The sequence below is a fragment of the Epinephelus moara genome, chromosome 3 (assembly GCF_006386435.1).
Source record: "Epinephelus moara isolate mb chromosome 3, YSFRI_EMoa_1.0, whole genome shotgun sequence".
NCBI classification, from domain to species: Eukaryota; Metazoa; Chordata; class Actinopteri; order Perciformes; family Serranidae; genus Epinephelus; species Epinephelus moara.
In genome coordinates, this window is record NC_065508.1 from 3,329,466 (window position 1) to 3,349,436 (window position 19,971).

The window sequence follows — 19,971 nt, forward strand, 5'->3', positions numbered from 1 at the left end:
TATTTATTTTCCAGTTACAATGCCTAGACGTTAATGAAACACAAATTACATGAGCTATAAAAGTGCACCATCATTAAATCTTCCACAGTAATGTTGATGGAAATAAAGGAGATATTCACTTAGCGGCCACTTTATTAGGTACACCTGTAAAATCAAATGCAATCCAGCCTCGCCATAAATTCTGCCTTTAAGATATTAATGTTATGAGTGACTCTCAGAGAGGTATTTAACTATATTTATTAATTGGGGTTTATTTTGCAGTGATGTTAAGGTGGACTGAACTGAAAGAGGTGTTTCTAATGTTTCGACCACCCCAGTTACAAACACGTGGGGGAAATGAATATTAGACATTTTTGTTTCAATGCAAGTCAATATCCATTTATCATCTTTTATTATATTATCTATTATTATGCTCCATATCATGGAACTGTGTGCTTGTATATAGGCAGATTTTTCTATTTTGTCATGTTGAGCTGACCTGCTGTGCACTAAACAAAACACTAACTGGAAGTGTGCTAACTGTGCAGTAGAGCTGCAGTGATTAGACGTAGAATTTGCAGCTATTTTTGATTTGTTTTAATTATTTATGTCATTGTTTCATGCACAAAATGCCAACCACTTCTAGCTCCATCCTCTCAAATGTGAGGATTTGTTGTTTTTCTCTGTGATGTTATTTTAAATTGAATTTATTTTGGGTTTTGATCATTTGTACAGACAAAAACCAACCATTTGAAGACTTCATGGATTTAGGAAAGGGCATTTTTTCACTATCTATAGAGCAAACAATTAATTGATAATGAAAATGATCATAAGGGGAAACTCTTTAATGAGCACTGTCTCTTTTATTTCATTTCATTTTATTTTATTTATTTGATATAAAACATTTTATGTTATATTTTTAGTTTGTGTCTACACCCTCTGAGTGTTTGTACAGTTATAGGGGAAGTTGACTCCTTTGCACTAGGACCCATCAGACTGTTGAGCCGGTAATATTCCGGCACTAGGACCCCTCGGACACTGTGATGGTCTCTTTGTCTCCACCAGTCAGAGCCGCCTCCTCCTCCTCCTCCTCCTCTCTGTCCTCTCTGTAGTCTCATTCCGTGTCTCTCTCCATCAGCAGCAGTCTGGATGCTTGCAGGGACAGAAACATGGCTGTGAATCTCGGCAAGAACAGACTGGCCCTGCTGACCGCCTACCAGGACGTCATTGACGAGACCTCGGATACCGACTGGTGAGTCCTGCGGCCGGCCAGCCATCCCTCCTCTCCCCCTCTCTCTCCGTCTCTCCATCGCTTCTTTCTCCTGGTTTCGCTGCTGTCTTGGCGTCCCTCGGGGTTTAGCTGTCCGGGTTGGTGCACGCTGAGGATGCGCAGGGCAGGTCACAGGGGCGCACCGTGCAGCAGCATCATCATCATCATCACTCACCCGTGGTGGTGAAGACTAGAGCCATACAGGCCGGGCAGATTCACCACTGCTCCACACACACTGTCAACACAGTTTATCTCCAGCTGAAATTCTCAGCGTAAGTAAGCGCATTAAGCAGCTCCGAGCCGGCTGAAGCTGTAAAGCAGTGAAAGTGAGAGTTGTGTTTTTTGGGTAATAAATGAGATGAGCAGCAGCAGCAGGTTTGTGAGTGTGAACTGACCTGCACTGCAGATTCAGGGCAACAATGTGCGCTGCTGGGAAACACTGTGTGCGCACTGGACAAATAATTGTGCAAGCGGACCGCTTTGTTTCCTCTCAGTTTCTCCTCTCAGTCGGGACCAGGTTTACTCGCAGCCAGCTGGAAGCAATTTCAGGCTTTTATGCAACGCGATGCAGCGGTGTGTGTGTCTGTATGTGTGTGTGTGTGTGTGTGTGTGTGTGGCTGTGTGAGGCTTCAGCAGGGGTAAACGGGCCTGGTCCAGAGATACTGATGAGCCCCTGCATCCCCAAACGAGGGCGGAGAGAGGAGAGGGGCGAGGCCGAGCGGGTGGGAGGGGGAAGAGGGGAGGGGAGGCTTCCATCATCACCCTTTGTGGCCTTTCCTCACTTGGAAGTAGTGCAAGAGGCGGCAATAAAACGCCTGCTGAAATATTGAATGTGAAAGTGGAATCACTGCGCCGAAACCACATAGTATCAGGATGTCATAGTTCCTCATGAAGCCAGGTTTTGAAACAGGCCAACAAGTATGATAAGTGTGGACTTGCACATGTGGGAATTTTATTACATTTCCAGCCAGAGTTGGATGATAACATTCCTGAGTCTCCAAATATGGAAAATCATTCATTTTTAATGGAATTTTTTCGTCATTGTTGTTGATAAATGCTGTTTGTGCACACACTGGTGCAGAAACACAACCTACAGCGACTAGTATTTTATATTCATAGAAAACCAGAATAAGAAGTTAATATTTACATTTTCTTAAAAAATAAAGAACCACCAGGTTTTTATATTTTGTTTGGCTTGCAGACACAACACCGCCTGAATGCAGCCAACCAGGAAGTGCCGGATGTCGGACTTTCCCACCAGCATGTGAACCCAGAATAGGAATGTTATAAGTGAATTATAAAGTAATGCAAAAGGAAAAAAGGAGTGCCATTAGCTCAGCTGTAGGAATTTTATAGGACTATTAACTGGGATCGGTGTTGCTGCCGTCATGTTTCTCCTTTTGCACTTGTAGGAGTCAGTGAACCAGGTAAAAGCCATTATAGAGGGTTTTATTTGACTTGGAGCAGCACTGTAGGTTTAAAGTTAAACTGTAACCTCTTGTCCTTGGTCATGATAAGCCAGCAGTCACTACTGTAACTGTGTAAAGAAAGATTAAGTAATGCCAGAGTCAGTTGGGAAACACTTCTCCAGCATAAACGTGCAATAAGTGATTATTTTTGGCCACTTGTGGGCAGCAGAAGCAAGTAGTGAACATGCCATTGACATATTGCCTTCTTAGAGTCGAGATGTAATGAAAAATACCTTTTTAACCCTCGAAGATCACATTCCTGTGCTTTTATGCACCTTTTTAACAATACATGCCAAAAAATGACAAAATGTCAGTTCTTCTTATTCTGTGTATTCTGTAAAGCAAAATATGGCGTGTGGTTATTTGAACTAGTACTAACCAGTTTCAAACAGTAATATCATGACATCCACCCATCAGTCAATCTGCCACTTTAGCTGCACAGAGCAGAGACTAGCTGATGGCTAGTGGTGGTGCTAGTTCTCGAGTCTCGCGCGAGTTGCCATGTAAACACAGCACTTCTGCAGGCTACCTGACCACGGTGAGAAATGATGCTATAAAAGTGGAGTAAATTACGTCTTTTCAAGTCAATTTTGCATGCCACGGCTTCAGGGCACTTGGATTACGACGGACGAGCTGTTCTGACGTTTTTGAAATGCATTAGCGGAGTTGTATTATATTTTCAAAATGTGGGTTCGATGCACTTCAAGTGGAGCTGTTATTCCGGCTAGCTGTTATCCTCCGATACCCTGAACGAGTTTTGTGGATTAAAAAACTACACTGGACTTCTTGTCGGCATGAGGGTCAGTAAGTACTGTCTGTATTTTCATTCTAAAGTGGTCATTTCCTTTAAGAATTGTAAGGTGCTGCTCTCTAGTGGCTGTAGTATTTATTACAGGAGCAGAGGAGAAAGTGAGGTGATGTAGCATAAAAAGCGACAAAGTTTGTGTAATATTGTATTAAAATGGAAGAAGTCCTTATAGGGTGGGCGGGAGGGCTGGTTGATGGGTCAAACAAGCACAGGAATGTCACCCAGGAGACTGCTGATGGTGGCCAGAAGTCAAGCTTGACTTCTTTTAAAAACTACGAAGCTTAGTATGCTCGTGTGGCATGCTAAGCTACTGATGTAAGTGATGTGTCGTATATGACGCATGTCATTGATATGTGTCACGTGACGTATATGATGAACATGATGTTTTTCCCAAAACTAACCAGGTCAGGCTGTTCTTACAATTTTATTTTATGTTTTCCTACGAAAAGCAGTGCACCCAAATTTGTACATATCCTAAAGGCTGCAATCACATGACCAGTGCGCTGATGGCAGTGAACAAGGAAGCAGTCCCGAGTGCTTGTAAGGAGGCAGGCTCAACCGGGACTTCCCTCTGGAGTTGCGTGTTTGGATCTGTGTGAAATTTGAGTCATTTTAAGGTACGTCCTCGCCATGTGTCTTTTGCTAAACCTAACCACAGTAACTTTGCGTCAATTACGCAACTGTGTGTTAAGGACGTAATGTAATTCGTGGGGCACACATTCGTAGGATATCATACTGTATGAACTGTTCGCCCGGATAAGCGGAGGACGACGAGTGCGTTGTATGAGAATGAATTGATCAGGTTGTTTTGGAGTGGAATTGCAACTGTTTCATGATTCTTACGGACGTATTTAAAACTGCGACCATTAGAACGGCAAAATATGTCATTTCGAAAGTCAGATGAAATCCACCTATTTTGTTGTTTAGGAATGAGAGAGCATTGTGAGGAAATGTTGCTCATTATCGTACCTGGCAAGTCGCAAAAACATTGCTCAGCAAAATGTTCACCGACAATGTACTTCGTTGTTAGCCACCAAATAGGCACTCTTGCAACACAATATCTATTCGTAGTGACTACGGCATTATTTTTGTTATCACTGTTTTAATCCTCATTCAACTGAAATCACAATCTCGCCCTCACCTTAACCAAAGTGCTTTTGTTGCCTTAACCTAAGACAGGAGTCGGGACACAACTTAGAACTCTGGTGTCAAGTTCCTGCACTTTATTTGGCCGCTATACTCCCCAACCACCTTGTTGCGAAGCCTGCGCAGTACATGGACGTAGTGTTTTGTTACCTGAAAAAAACTGTCTCTGAACATAATCCAGGCAGTGATCCCATCGTCACAACATTACGATTGGTAACATACAAACGTAATTTCTCAGCAACAGGGTTTTGCCGAGGGGAGCTAAAGATTCAGCTGCTAATTCTCTGTGGGTTCCCTTTCAATTTGTAACATTGCTTTAACATTGTCATCTCTGTCTTTAATTAAAATAGATGGATGCATTTGGTTGAAGTGGTATAAGTGAATTTACAGTCTGTATACAATAGTGACCACTAATTTCCAAATCACTGGAAGTTGCGTAGTGTTGCAGCTCAGATTACAGATCCTGTTTTGAGTTGTTTGGAGCTGCACACTCTCTAGTCACCATCTTAACTATGAAATGTGAACCTGTGCCATCTGTTGCCGGTCATTAGTCCAAATGAGGTCAGATTGATTTGAGAACACACGCAGTGGTTCTGCTTTCAGTTTGTAGCTGTCGTGATTTCGGGGGGCGGGGAGGCGGTGGATTTGGTTTTGGTTCCACATTTTGTTTCTGGTTTAGACACAGATGTCATGTTCCTCTAGATACTAAATATTAATCCTGGCAGATGATTTGATAATGGAAACAGTTTTAAGTTGCAACTCAGCAAATAAGCAATTAAAATGATACAGATTTTATTGCTAGATTAGATCACCAAATTTGGAGATTGGAAATAAAACAACAAACAGAAAATGCATTCCAGGGCTGCTGCACTGCATTTAGGGCCACTATAACAAATATAGGCATACCTGGAGGCCTATCAGGTCCTGTTTGCTATTATCTGACAGTTTTTGACACCAGTGCCAACATAGTATATAATGTAGTGTTGGTAACGATACGAACACCCTTTTTTTGATACCTCATACTGAGAAAATATAAACATTTTTCTGTACAAAGCCTTTTTTGTATTTAACAAAACAAGCCAAATGTCTAAAAGTAGCAAATCGAAGAATAAGTAAATGTTTACAGTTTAAGATTCTTGACACATTTTGGAATCAAAAAGTGCTGCGTTTAGATACCCAACTGCTCTAACACAGCTAAAGGCTTCTTTTTGGGTGGATTTTGTTGTTGTTTATTTACAGTTCTCATAACATACAAACATATCTAACGTTTGTCAGAGGTAGAGTGATAAGGTCCTGCACTAATTTCTGTCTTTTCCTGAGCTTGTTTGTGTTATAACAGTCTGACGCTGAGCTCTCCAGGGATGCAAAGACGTCATTGTGTTAACTGCGTGTTATGTTGTTGATCCAGACAGGAAATTATGCTTTTTCCACTCATAAGTCAGACTGTCTTGGCTGCCTTTAAACTCTGGCACCATAGCCCAGTTTGTATCAGTCACCGTGGCCTGTTCATGTGAGTGACAGCTGCCAACAATCCAGCCAAAGGTTAATGTATTTCCTCTTTCAAATGTTTGCTTATTCTGTGGGATGATCTGCTGGAGCAGGGGGATGATGCAGAGGGCCTCAGGCCTGCCCCCGTTTTTCACACTTGATGAGATTTGAACAAAGGCAGAGACTTCCAAACACGGCTGACCCCAAACAACATGGGACACCCACCCCCCTAAAAAAACCACCCTCCGCCCACCTCTGTCCTAATAATGATATACTCCTCTTTCTATCTCAGATCTTCTAAAGCTTAATGAGTGCAGGTCTGGTCCCATGTTTCTGATCTGTTCAGTGGTTCAGATGGGTCTGGTGTGGTGCACATTGACCAACAAACAATCAACAAATCAGAGCTTTTTAAGGTAGCATTAATAATTAGCTATCTGAATAGCTATCCAGCTACACCTCTGAAGAAAACTGCCCCCCCTCGCCAAGAAGCTGGAATGATAAGTTGATAAATCCATTAGTTGACAGACATAAAATTAAGCTACATCATTAATTGATACAATACTTTCACAAACTATTTGCAAGCAGAAATGCTAAGCAATGCTACCAGCTTCTCAAATGTCAGTAGTGGGTGGGTGTCTTTATCTTCTGTGATATTACGCTAAATATTCAACATGATCTCATCCCTTCTCGTCATATTTTGCCAATGGGCAGAAGCCCCAGACATTACTGAAATGATACCCGGGCAGCCTTTTGCATTGTACATTGACGCAGAAGGGGTTGGTGGTAAGAAGCGGTCAGCAGTTGGGTTTGCTTATGGTTTGGAAAAGATCACAGATGTTGCTAAAAAGTACCCGGCTTTGAGTAGCACAAACGCAGCTGTAATGTTGTGTACCCACCAAACGCGAATTTGCAAATTCGCGTGTCGAGATTACATACAAAGTCAATGCAAAGACGCGATTAGACGTGAATTCGAGAAACTCGTCGTTGCGGTGTGTTATGATGTGTGTTATTACATTATTATACTTTTGATCCGTTTATTGAAATTGAATCACAGCAAAATGTGGGTTCATACCACTGTAGTGTCAGATAAGCTGACGTATGACTTGCTAGATACAGTGAATATTTACTGATTTTGACAGAACAATAAACTGCTACTCACTGGAGACAGATGGACAGGCGCTCTGCAGCTGAAATGGAGCGCCTGTAGTTGGTGTCCTGCCGGGAGATCCTGGCGCCAACCCTCGCCAACAGGTCCTCAAACTGGGCCCCAATCAGCCTGAAGTACCGCTGGAACCGACCGTCGTCCAGGCGGAGCTCCTGTAGGAGACGGTGGAACTCGCCGAGCTCAGTGCGCCTCCGCAGGGCATCATGCACTCAGAACCGACGGCGGCGTTTGGCCCTCAGACGAATCTGGGACCTCCAGAGCAGGTACAGTGCAGCGATCGTGGTGATCTCAGCCATGGTCGATGAGAGAAAGAAATGGCGGAAGTAATGTTGTTATCTAGTGAAAATGGCCGGGCTCGTACTCGCGCATCTGACGCGATAACGCGAATTTTACATAAATGGCCCAGCGTCCAAACTCGAGCAAGTAGTGCGATGAATTTTCATTTACTCGCGCGAGTAAATCGCGTTTGGTGGGAACACACGGTAAGAAGAGGTTGTTGGTTAGGCTTAGGCAAGAACAACATGGTTATGGTTAGGAATAATTGCAGGTGTCGCTAAAGAAAACCTGACTTGAGTTGCATGAACTTCGCTGGAAAGGCAGAGGCATGTTGCTACAAAATGGTCGGCTCTGAGTGGCACAAATGCAGCTGGAAAGGCAGAGGTGTGTCGCCAAAAAAACCTCACCTGCACCACACTGCAACTGATCCTGTTAGCTGGTTTTGAACACCGGTCTCCTGGGTGCAAGTCCAGTGTTTGTTGGACCAATCCTTTTCCCTTCCCACTTGCACTGAACGTCACTTTAACGTTCTTTAAACTAAGTTTGTCACTTTGAGCAATGTACGTAGCTTCCATTGGAGTTAATGGAAAGCCGGGTGTGTCTCAGGCGTCATTATGGTGACACAGGGGGCACTACCAACTACCAAGTGTCATATTTTGACACCCTAGGAGTGAGATCAGGCTGAAATATTTTTGGGTTTAGGACATTTTGACTGACAGAACAAGTAAGTAATTTAAAAAAAAAAAAAGCCAAATATGTCACAGTTGTAGCTTCTTAAATGTTTGGATTTTGCTGATTATTTGTCTTCGATCATAGTTTATCCGATATTTCAAGGGTTTGGACTATTGTTGTTCTCTTTGGAGCTATGGGACATTCAGACAGTTTATTGACCAAATGACTAATCAATCAATACAGAAATTGATCATAAAATGATTGTCTAAACTGAATGACAAACACACCCTCAGATCCAGATATAAACGTAATAATTCCTTGTCAATTTAATGCCCTTTGAATTTCAGATTTCATTTCTTTTAGGCTTGTAATTAATTTTTTGTCTTTTTCATCGTTTCCATGTTCTTCAGCCTCTTCTTCATCTTCATTTCCTGCTACGTCCTCTCTATCTTGTAAAGTTCTGATTTGTGTCTCCTGCTCTCTTTGTGGCAGCAGTGGAATCAATTAGGAAGGTGTTTTTTTTCATGAACCACAAAGCTGCAGAGGTTTATTCATTAATTACATGACACCCTCACATAATGCGTGTCCCTGTGAACAGGCCTTATCTCTGCCTCGCTCACTCACGCAGCCACAGCCCCGCCATCCTGAAGCTTGTTACCCAAACCTTGAGCTCTGTCTGGCTCTCTCTATCGCCTGCAGACAACATGTACACGGCCGCTGTGAGTGGCTCGGCCCTCAGTACGCTATCAGCCACGAGTGGTTGAGAGCGGAAGCAGGAGGGATCCAGATGATGGATGAGTCGGTCGTGTCCTCTTGTATTCAGCCAGAGAGAAGGGTGACGCTCTGTCTGCACTGATAACAGGGACTATGATCCTGACAAGGACTCTATGAGAATGAAGCTTGTTTTTATACATGATTTGATGAAGACTCTTGAAGACTTAAAAACACCACTTGAGGTGCAGCAGCATGGATCGTCGGATAGCAGTGTTGGTTGGTCCATCACTCTGGTCCAGACTGAAATATCTCAACAATACTTGGATTATATACTTATCCCCTTTTACACTGCCAGATTTTCGGCGAATGTTGGGCCGCTTTGCCGGCAAGCTGCGAGCGTTTACACACACAGAGCCGGATTGGCGAGTTGATCCGAGGTGCCCAATTTTCCGCTGCGTAGGGTAGACATGTTGTTGGAACCTTTTTGGTTTAAAAAGAACAAGTCGCCCTTCCGCCATGGGAGGAGCTGTTGATGACGCCACTGGCGGTGGATAAACAGGAAACAGCTGATAGCAGGAATTAGCGAGCAGCTAGTAGCAAGAGGGAAACACAAACCTGACAGACACTGTAAAGATGAGCAACTGGGGAGACAAGGAATTGCGCGCCCTCCTTGTCCTCGCAAACGAAGAGGCCATTAACCGTCAGATGACGGGGACGGTGAAGAACGGGCCGACTTACGAGAGAATCGCCGAAGGACTGACCAGCCGCGGCTTCCCTCCCACGTCACTGTTTACGTCACACGCTGAGCTACACGTTTTGTTACTTGCTCACGCCCCCCATTGCCCCGAAAAAGGCGCATTCTGTATAAACAAAAGTAGGTAGGCGGCATTTTGCTGCACTCCCCGATTTTGTTTTTATACTGCCAATGCTGAAAAAAGACTGATTGGGCTTTCCTGCAAATTTGCACAACTCCTATCTAAAAAGGGCTATTCATTTTCCCCTCAGGATTAATTGTTATAACTTTCCGTCTAGCGCTATCATCAACAACATTGAATTTGTCTTATACTTTGGTTTATGGCCAAAAAGACATTGTGTCTCACGGAGCCTGTAGCATGGCTGTAGACACTTTATTAATTACTATGGGGAATAATCAGCCGCTCATTTGCATTTCCTTTTAATTTTCTCTTCACTTTCTAACAGTGGAAAAACTTTACAAAGTGCAAATCATACGCATCTGCATAGCTGTGAGGGTCTGTGAAGACTGTGCATCCACAAGCAGGTCAAAATTTAGTTTTGAACCACACTGGCATTCTGTCTGATTTAGAGCATATCCGGTACTTAACGTCCCCATGAAATGAAAATGACATTTTCTCAGTTTTAATCCCGTGTCTCTGTGTTAATTGATCGTTTCTCTCTTGTTAAATGCCACATCTATTTTAGAAAATCAGTATCAGATTATTTTTACTCTTTCTGTAAAATGGTTTCAAATGGTGACTCATCCTGCACTGTGGGGCTTTTACAAAAGTTCATCCAATCAAATGAGGCTTTGGGTGAGTAGCTAGCCACACCAGACATATATAACCACACTTCACTGTTTGTGGGTGGTAGTTGCTACGAGCTAACAGAACAATGTGGAGAGAGATAGGAATGTGTGTTGGGATATCAGTGGACAAAACCTTTGTTTTCTTTTCCAAAATAATGTGGCAGAGGTCCAACTCATTCATCTCTACCTCATTCTCCTCCCAATCTAATGGTGAGGATGGTGTGTGTGGTGCCAGCGGTCCGCTCAGCAGCAGACTCATCTGTAGCTCTGAATTGCATCAAACTTTCAGCCTGCCCACTTGTTAGTGGTCAAATCAAATGTGAAGGGTTTGTTTTAAATCCCTCTTGCAATTACTCTGCTTGAATATTCAGTTTCACTGGAAAATACCTCACAGTACAGAAGCTAACGATGCTTTAATACTTTACCTTTCACGGGGATTTTGAGCTGTGCTCGTTGAAAGATGATCTGCTTTACTCTTTTTTGTCCTCACATCATGAGAGGAACAGTGTCCTGTAGCAGCAGGAAGCATTTGGACACCAACATTTGGTTGCAAAGACATTAAGCATTGGACGATGTGACAGTTTATGGCACAGTAATAATTGTGATTCATCATGTTATACCGATAATCATCCAAACATGATTAAAAGACTTAAAATGGCGCTTAAACCTGAAGAGATTGGACACACATCTTTTTTAGCGAACATCATTTTTTGTGAAGAAACAATCCAACAATCCTGAAAAGCTTGTCCACTATTGAAATGGCATCATATCTTTAAATATGCTATGCTTGATTAAAGTCTTTGCGTCTCTTTGGGTACTGGACACTAGGGCTGCAACGATTAGTCGACTAATCGATGACTAATCGACTATTAAAATCTGTGACTATTTTAGTAGTCGATTAATGAGTCTTTTTTCATAGAAAAGTACTATAAAAGTACCCCAAAATACTCTACTTATAATTAAATTTAAATACTTATTGCAGCCTCTTACATTCAGATTTTGGCAGCCTTACACACTCTCCCATGAGGGTGAACTAAAACTCTTTGGCGTGAGAACGAAACAAGACATTAGATGACATAGTTTTTGGGTTTGGGAGAGACAGACCGACATTTTTCAACATTTTAACACATTTTTCGATAAAACGATTAGTCGACTAATCGAAGAAATAATCGACAGATTAGTCAACAATGAAAATAAAAGTTAGTTGCAGCCCTACTGGACACGACAGTCACAATTATCCTGATAATGGAAGTTCACCATGATCAACTTTTGTTTTTATTGAGATCCACGATAAAATTATATATCATCGATGTCTGTATTCATATTCAAAATATGAGGGCACGGCAAAGTGGATATTCTTGCAAACCTGCTTTGAAAACTTCCATCAGCTTCAAACTGTCAAGAGTTTATCTTCAATCTGTCTCAAACAGTGCAGGTAGAGGTGAGGCACGGCCACTGATGTCTGTTTTTTCATCAGTGCTGCTGCGTTTAGAGTCAAATTGTTGTCGCGTAGATAGAAGAGGTGTAATAAGAGGGGACTGACTTTTACAGCATGCTATCATTATTTCACCCAGTGCCTGAAGGAAGAAGAAGAAAAGAACGTCTGCTCCTGAACCACAAATATCAGACTGTAGTGAAGGGGTCGCCGTGAAAAAATGGGGCCGTGAATCAGGGTTATCCAATATCAAACAATCTGCAGATGTTCAGGAATGCCGAGCGCTCTGTGGCTGATGATTGGCCCGAGGCTGCTGTCATATGACCCCTTGACCCCCTCCAGCTGTTTGAGGAAGCCATTACCTGACGAGTCACCTCTGCCAGCTCTGACAAAGAAGAAAAGTGGTTGTAAGAGGAGCCGAGCAGGAGGGTCGCTGAACTCTGAGTCATGTTTCATTAATGGAAGCCCTCAGAAATAGAACGGTCAGGTCTGACGCATTTGTTCTTTTTATGAAGTGTTTCTCCTCACACACATTTTTTCTACCTTGCTCGTCATTTTTAAATGCAGTTTCTTTATTTACCCTGGAAAAGTTTTTGTTCCCACTGATGTCGGGAGTCAAGGTCGGTTGGTCACTGTAGCACCGAAGAGCTGAGGTCAAAGGAAAAACAAAACACTGCTGGAAAAAAAAACAGCTAGAGGCCATGTACTTTGGCACTCTGGGCTCACTGGTGTTCTCTGGTGGTGAATTTACTTGGACAGGTAATAAATGAAAAGAAAGAACCCGAATAAATGAGAGCAGAAATGTCCTGAATGCAGATGCTTTGAAATGAGGGCTGTCTGAATGGTTTGAAGAGGATGAGAAATAATCGGAATGACAAATTATGACCTTCAGAGTCACCAGAGGCCTGTCCTGTGAAGCAAGTAAAACATGCCCAGGATATCTTTTCGTTATTAGGCTTGAGCCATGAGTGTGTTCACATTAAGGAGGCAGTGTTTGCAGCATATAACCAATTGCAGACATGACAAATCTACTGGCAGCAGAGCGGCATAATGCTCTATGAATGGTGATGCCATTTTCCAACAGAATTCATCGGTCAGTGGGCGATGCTTTCATATGCATTCATTTGTTGTCTCAAACATAACCTTCTTTGATGCAGATAAAGTGCACGCCCTAAGTTACCATGGCAATGCTTACTTCAAATCCTACTGTGTAATACCGCTTTTAATCTTAATTGAAAAAACCTATGGGAGATTCTTGGGATATCTCTTCTATGGATATCGTCAACGTTAAGTCAACAGATGTCATCAGGGTTGTCTCAGGTTGGAGCAGAGAGCATGTGTAACAAACTGGGGACATGGAGTTTGAAAAAAGTGGGCGTTCACCAGGCCCCCAGGAACGCTGCTCAGCCTTGGCCCAAGAAGCATTTTCCCTATAGGCCACTATTATGAAAAGAGATGTCTGTAAAACCGTTGACAGGACACCTCCAACTGCAAACAAGGTCAATAATGACCCCGTCTATTATGCATCTTCCATCCATAGATGTCTTTTATTTGAAAAACTTTCCCGGAGCCAAGAAAAATTCTTTAAAAATCCACAAAGTCATCACAATGTAAAGTCAATTAGCCCAGAAGGAGCTCACAGGTAGGGCCAGTGGAAGAAACACTACTGTGCATATTCAGTGGTTAGAAACTTGTTTTTGGCATATGCACCAGGTGAGCAACTCCATTGGAATGAATATGTAACAGCTTGGCATCCGGTGTCTGTGTATTATTGCACATCTTTGGCATTCAATGGACAGGAAGAGTCTAACGACAGATGCTATAGAATTGCATTACAGGAAGTGGAGTATCTGTTGTTTTAGGAGCTTGATTACATTAGGTGCTTAAAGTCAGCATATCTTGACATTTCCTTTTTCTTATTAGACCCCCAACTTCATAAAAGTGCAATAATAAATTTGCTTGATTTATTTATTTTGTTTATAAAATGTCNATATATGTATATATATATATGTATCAGTCCAAAACAATGAAATATTATTGACTATTATAAATGACGAGGAAAAGCATCAAATTCTCACTTTTAAAAATATCATTAATTTTACATTTATTGACTAATCTATTAATCTGCTAATCGTGTATCGTAATGGTATAAAATAATAAGATAATATGTGACCTGAAATCACTCACATGACACCTGTTTATTATCTGTAGGCTGCAGGAGCTTGTTTTATTTTTGTGCTCTTGTAAAAAAGTAAATGAATACTTACATTTAAAAGACACCTGCTCTTGTCACAAGGCACAGGATAAAATAATCTGTCAGTCATCTTGAAGAGCTGCTCAGACTGTGTGCAAATGTCGTGTAGTAAAGTCTTCGTATACGCAGTGAGACCCTTCAGCCCCATCATTGATTATGAGTAGACTCGCTGGTGCCAGCGACAGACAAAGCATATTATTAATGGATCCTCTGAGTGAAAACACTTAAACAGAGGGAGACATTTTCCAATCAGCTTCATATTTCTAATGACAGATTCTCCATCAGTGTGTCAGGAAGCAAACAAGAATTGTTTTCAGACCGATCCGATGCATCCAGATTCGACCTTTCGACCTCTTGTCTGGGTTGAGTACACAGAGAGCCTTCAACTTCTTCTTCTTCTCTCCTTCTCAGTGTCCTTTGCAGGTGTTCCACTATAAAGTATTAAACTTTCTTTAATGCAGTTATGTTGTTTTTTATTACACGGTGCGCTGCAGCTCTCTGTACACTGCCTGCACTCTCCTCAGATTTATATAGAACAAGGTCAGTAGTGCAGCATGCAAAACAGGCTCTTACTTGCATCATGTCTGCTTTGTGAAATACAGTCGGACATCGTCTTCGTAGACGATTACTCTCCTTTTCTTTACATTTATAGCTTCTTCACGCACATATATTTAGTTGGGAATAGGCTCGTCATTAAGAAGTACTTTAAAGTTACACATAAGTGCACAAAGTATTATATTATAATTCTGTGTTAAGGGAAAAAAGAAAATGTTCACATTTGTGAGGCTAATAATTCCGTTTCCTCAATCGACATACACTTATTCTGCATTTTCATTATTTGCCTCTCTCTTTCTCCTGTCCTCATGCACCGTTTTGTTCTCTCCATCTTGTCTTTCTCCGTCTTTTCCTTCTTCTCTTCTGGCCGCACCATAATGGGGTCGTAACCTTCAGTAAATGTCTCAGAGAAATGTCAGATTGCGGGGCGGACGGCGGCGTGTCAGGCTGAGGTCAGCGCCATGATGAAGAATTAGGAGGGTGACGTTACGCTGCAGTCCAGACGATGAAACCAGCAAATGAAAACCAGACACGCCTCAGGCTTTTCAGGGAAAAGGCTTATTGTAATGTTTCCTCAGCAGACACTTGTCTTATTGTGCGAAGTCACAGAACATGAACTGAAAAACACAGATTTTTTCAGTATTGTGTGCAGTCCACTTTAAAACCAGTGACCACATGAGCTATGAATTAGCACTGATGGCTTGTGAGTTCGCAGAAAGAGTTGTGCTCAACTCAGTTTCATCTAGGTGGCAGAAATCACTTAGTCGGATATTTCATAATAACCTTGACAAATAAGACCAGCTTAGCTTTTTTTTTAATGTAATTTGGCTGTAATAGCCCTGTAAGGTAAGTTCCCTGTGGGTAAACCTTGTTTGAAAACTGCTGTAGATCTTTGATTAAAAAAACAAAAAATCTTTTTAGCTTTTCCGGAGCTTTGAACTGTATCTCAGTGGAGCAAACTTAATTCACTAATGAAGACCAGGAGACCATGAGATGCAGCTGAAAGCTTTGCAAAACTAGTAAGTGGGCCTTGAGTTAAAAATGTAATTCCTCACTCTGCCATAGAGCCGCAACGAAATGGCTTCAGTCTTCTTCTTTTCAAGTATTTTTTGTCCTTTTTCAGTGAGTCTCATTTCCTTAAAACAAACATAAAAATAATCTTTCAGGAAAGTCTGTTGGTTAATCTGTCTTGACAAAGATAGTGTTGAAAGTGACACTTGAAACAAACAGCATATATATTGGCAAATGAGTTTGATTAAAAAACTTTGTTTCAATAAGTCCATGTTTTTAGTGTTTGAAATTGATCAAGGCTAAATTAAAGATCATTATTTGTTCACTAAACATGCTCTCGCTACACAGAAATCGAACCGGGCTGTGGCTGATCTGGTTCTGCAGAACAAACTGGTCCATGTCTTTGGTGTTTCGTCTCCTCCTGAACCTGCAGATTCATTAAAGCATCCCTCTGCTGCTGTTTCTAGTGTGGAGGGTGTTGTTTTGACCCCATGTCACATGCTTGCTAAGTTGATAAATTCAATGTCAGAATGACTCGCCCCAGGTGGACTTAGTGGTTACTCCCCCTGAGGCAACACGTAATGGAGGGTTTCAGTTTGTATTGTACAATATGGAGCTCTGTCCAGACACACTATGTGCAGCTGGACTGAAAATTAATTTTAATTCTGGAGCTTGTTCATTTTTTTTTAACTATTCTGGGTGTTTCAGATAGTCAGGTTTACATCTGGAGGCACCCAGGGAGGGTCTCCACTCTGATTAAACCCAGCTCTGATGTCAGTGGTGAATTTATTTGGATGTTTTCAAAGAGCTGCTCCTCTAACGAGATAAAGATAAGATTTATTTAAATTGTACTGTGCTCATGGTGAAACTGAAGGTCACAACCTCCCTACTGATCTGCTGTCCTCACTGACTGTGCATTCTCTTGATTTGAAAAAAGATTATCTCTGCTGTCATTACATTACTTAGATTTTTATGTGAGACTTACAAAGACAAAGAATGGTGCTTATATACAGCTACTCTGCATTAGTGAATACATTTTTGAAGGAACTTTAATGAAGTTGACTTTGATGGTTTTGAGTGATTGGATTGGTCAAAGATTAAAGTAGAAATAAAAGTATTTTACTGCTTTCAAATGAAGCTGTAGTTTAAAAAAATATAGATTAATATATTTGTCATGATTTTATCAAATAATTATTATTAATATTTAAGTTTTATGGGTGTCTGCTGCAGTAGCAGGTGTCTTTCCTGGATTTTAAAAGTGTCCTGTGGAGTTTTCGTCTTTCTTTAAAAGTTGTGTGACATTCTGTGTTTCTCATTAAAAAAACCTCTCATAATTAAACGTTATGTATGTGACATTCAGAACATTAATATAGCAGCAAACCAGTATTTGCTATATAAAGAAACAGTGTAGTAACAGCATCCTGTGCAGAGAATCAAGACGTGCTACCTTTGTCCATGTTGTAATCTGAGCTTCTCTGTGCTTTGTTTTGATAAACCAATGCCGACATGTGTACATCTGAGTGTGTATCCCACTGGCTAGCTTATTGCCACTGCTCTGCACTGCGCTCATACAGTGGTTACCACTGCTATCTGTACAGGGCTCCCTCCAGTTCCTCCGAGTTAACACTGTTAGCTCTGTCAGCACTGTTGCTGTTATTTCGCACTGTTTATTAGTTAGCACCTAAGCTAGCTGCCGGCCAGTCAGCCACCTTCATGTGGAGAACTGTGTCCCAGACAGCTGATATGATCTAACTTAAGCATAGAGCCCATTTGAACATTTGCAAAACTATCTATGTTAAAAGCTATGTTTGATAACTAGCTAAACTTCCTGTTCCAGATCTTTGCAGGTTCATTGCTGTTTCTTGTCTGATATTCACTCCATAGCGCTTCTAGCCACCAAAATCTTACCAAGGGCTGCAACTGCTGATAAATGTCATGAAAGGATCAATATATTCATCTTTCAATTAATTTATTCATCACATAAAAATGCCCATTGGTTTCCCAAAGCCCAAAATGGCGTCTTCAGATAGTTTGCTTTGCCTGACCAACAGTCCAAACCCCAAAAAGATTCAGTTTACATGCATCGTCCATCATTATAATAGTATCTTTTGTTGCTGGACTGATAAATGGATCATTTCAGCAGTAATTGTGACTTTAAAAAACAGGAAACCATTAGCAGTAAAGAGGTCATGGTGCCTGTTCCAGGAGATGTGGATGTTTCCAATGAAAAAGAGGTCATAACTGTGATTTCAGCGATAACCAGATTCTTCAGTAAGTAAATCTGTTGGGTTTTTCCTCTGTGGGAAAACAGAGGATGATGTCACAGACTCGGGGTCTGAGAGAGAAAGGTACATTCTGTTTTTGATATTTTAACACAGGAGTCAATTGAGGTGACTGTCACTCAACCAGGAAAATCTATAATAGCCCGTTGAGCCAAAAGCCACCTCTTTTGTTAAATGAACAGTCCACTTAATAAAAAAACGTTGAGTCAGTGAGTTGAAATGAAACACTGTCAGGCCGAGTGTCGGGCTGTCACTGTGCTGCTGCTGCTGCTGTCAAAGGTTTGGAGTTCAACAAGGTAGCCTGCAGTTTGTAACTATAGAGATTTTTCTGATTTTTCTCCTCTTGTGTATGTGTGTGTGTGTGTGTGTGTGTGTGTGAGAATCATTTGCACTCTGCCCTCGCAGTTTCATAGCAGGAGGGAGAAAAGGAGATTAAATCGGCCAGAAAAGAGAAGTCAGTCAGCTCGTATTTTTAGCTTTGCCTTCACACATTTAAATTTACAACCAGAGTTTCAGAACGCGTCCCCTTTTTTCGTGGAAAACCAAGCACTCAGAAATAATGTAAAAGTGATTCTCGAGTTTATTCTGCTTGTTAATACTTCTCAAAGCTTTGAACCTAATCCAGGTGTCCAAAAATAATTTAGTTTTCCGGTTTTGTCCAGGTGCTTTCCAAAAACAGAGGTTGAAACAATGTCCTGAGTGTGTGAGAAAGAGTAAAAAAACAAATTCTATCTCTTCCCATAAGACAACAGAGGAACCATTTGTTTATTATTTATGTTCTTTATAACAGTCTATATTGAAAATAATGGCTGAAAATGCCCATGTTCAGCTGGTCTTATGGCTTCATTGGCTATAAGACTTGTCAATCATCAGACTAACCACTTGCTATTGGCTGGAGTTGGGGTGTCAATCAAAACGTCATAGTACAGCCGCCATTTTGAAATCTTGCTCTCTGCAGTATTTACATGCAAACTGGTCTGTGGTATTTATGGACGTAATAATGGGTTTGGACTAAATATGTCACTGGATTTGGTTCGTTTGGACCTTTGTGAATGTTCCAGGACCATTTTTGTTGGAATATTATCAATTGGTGGATTATGATAAGGCTTCATTTGTTGATAGTCAACAGAAGCGTTTATTGTACCTGTTGTCGTAGATGTGTCTTGAAATGGTCCACATCAGTCGAATCGCAAGGATCGTAGATTTCTTATAATATGTCTTATGAGTAGGGCCCGACCGATATGGATTTTTTAGGGCCGATGCCAATTCCGATATTATGGAATAAAAAAAATCCGATAACCGATATATCGGCTGATTAAATTTTTACGTTTTTCAATTTAAAACCCCCCGAAATACCTGCTTTTGATGGTTTAAATATAATTCAAACACTCATTACAAAGATATAAATTGAAGGAAGAACATTTTACTATTTTCAAATACTTTTATTATCAGATATTGTGTGGAACAAGCAGCATATGAACAATTTGAACACATAATAAATTAAAAATATGATGTGCAAAAAGGCAGTAAACCTCTGGGAAATAAAATAATCATGCAAAGTCTGTATGAATTAAGACATTCACATGTATGTTCACAAGACCAGAGTTCTTATTATTATTGCCAATTTAACAGAGGTAGGTTATAGTGCAAAAGTAACACAAGGACATCATTTCTAAGTAAAACACCATATTCCCTGCATTTTATTCATGATGAAAATATAAGTGTTAACATCGGCGTCAATCGGCTAACTTTTGGCCGATTGCCGATTATTCTCTAATGGCTATAATCGGCTGAGGCCCAATTTATGAGTAAAACACTTACACACAAATGTTGTTTACAAATCATAATCATCTAATAAACAATGCCACATGGTTAAAGACTAGATTTCCATACATTTCCCTCAA

The 19,971-nt window shown here is 41.1% G+C and overlaps 1 protein-coding gene across 2 annotated transcripts in view; it reads left to right on the top strand.

Annotated features, from left to right (window-relative positions):
* Positions 1 to 1,072: 1,072 nt before the first annotated feature.
* The window catches only part of dbn1 (drebrin 1), a 176,484-nt gene continuing 157,585 nt past the window's right edge, over positions 1,073 to 19,971 (top strand). Inside the window, exon 1 of one of the 2 annotated variants that reach the window (XM_050040558.1) lies at positions 1,073 to 1,231. In XM_050040558.1, the coding sequence (XP_049896515.1) occupies positions 1,149 to 1,231 (83 nt within the window). In that variant the 5' untranslated portion in view covers positions 1,073 to 1,148. The remainder of the gene's footprint in view (positions 1,232 to 19,971) is intronic. The other variant, XM_050040559.1, reaches the window with a different exon arrangement.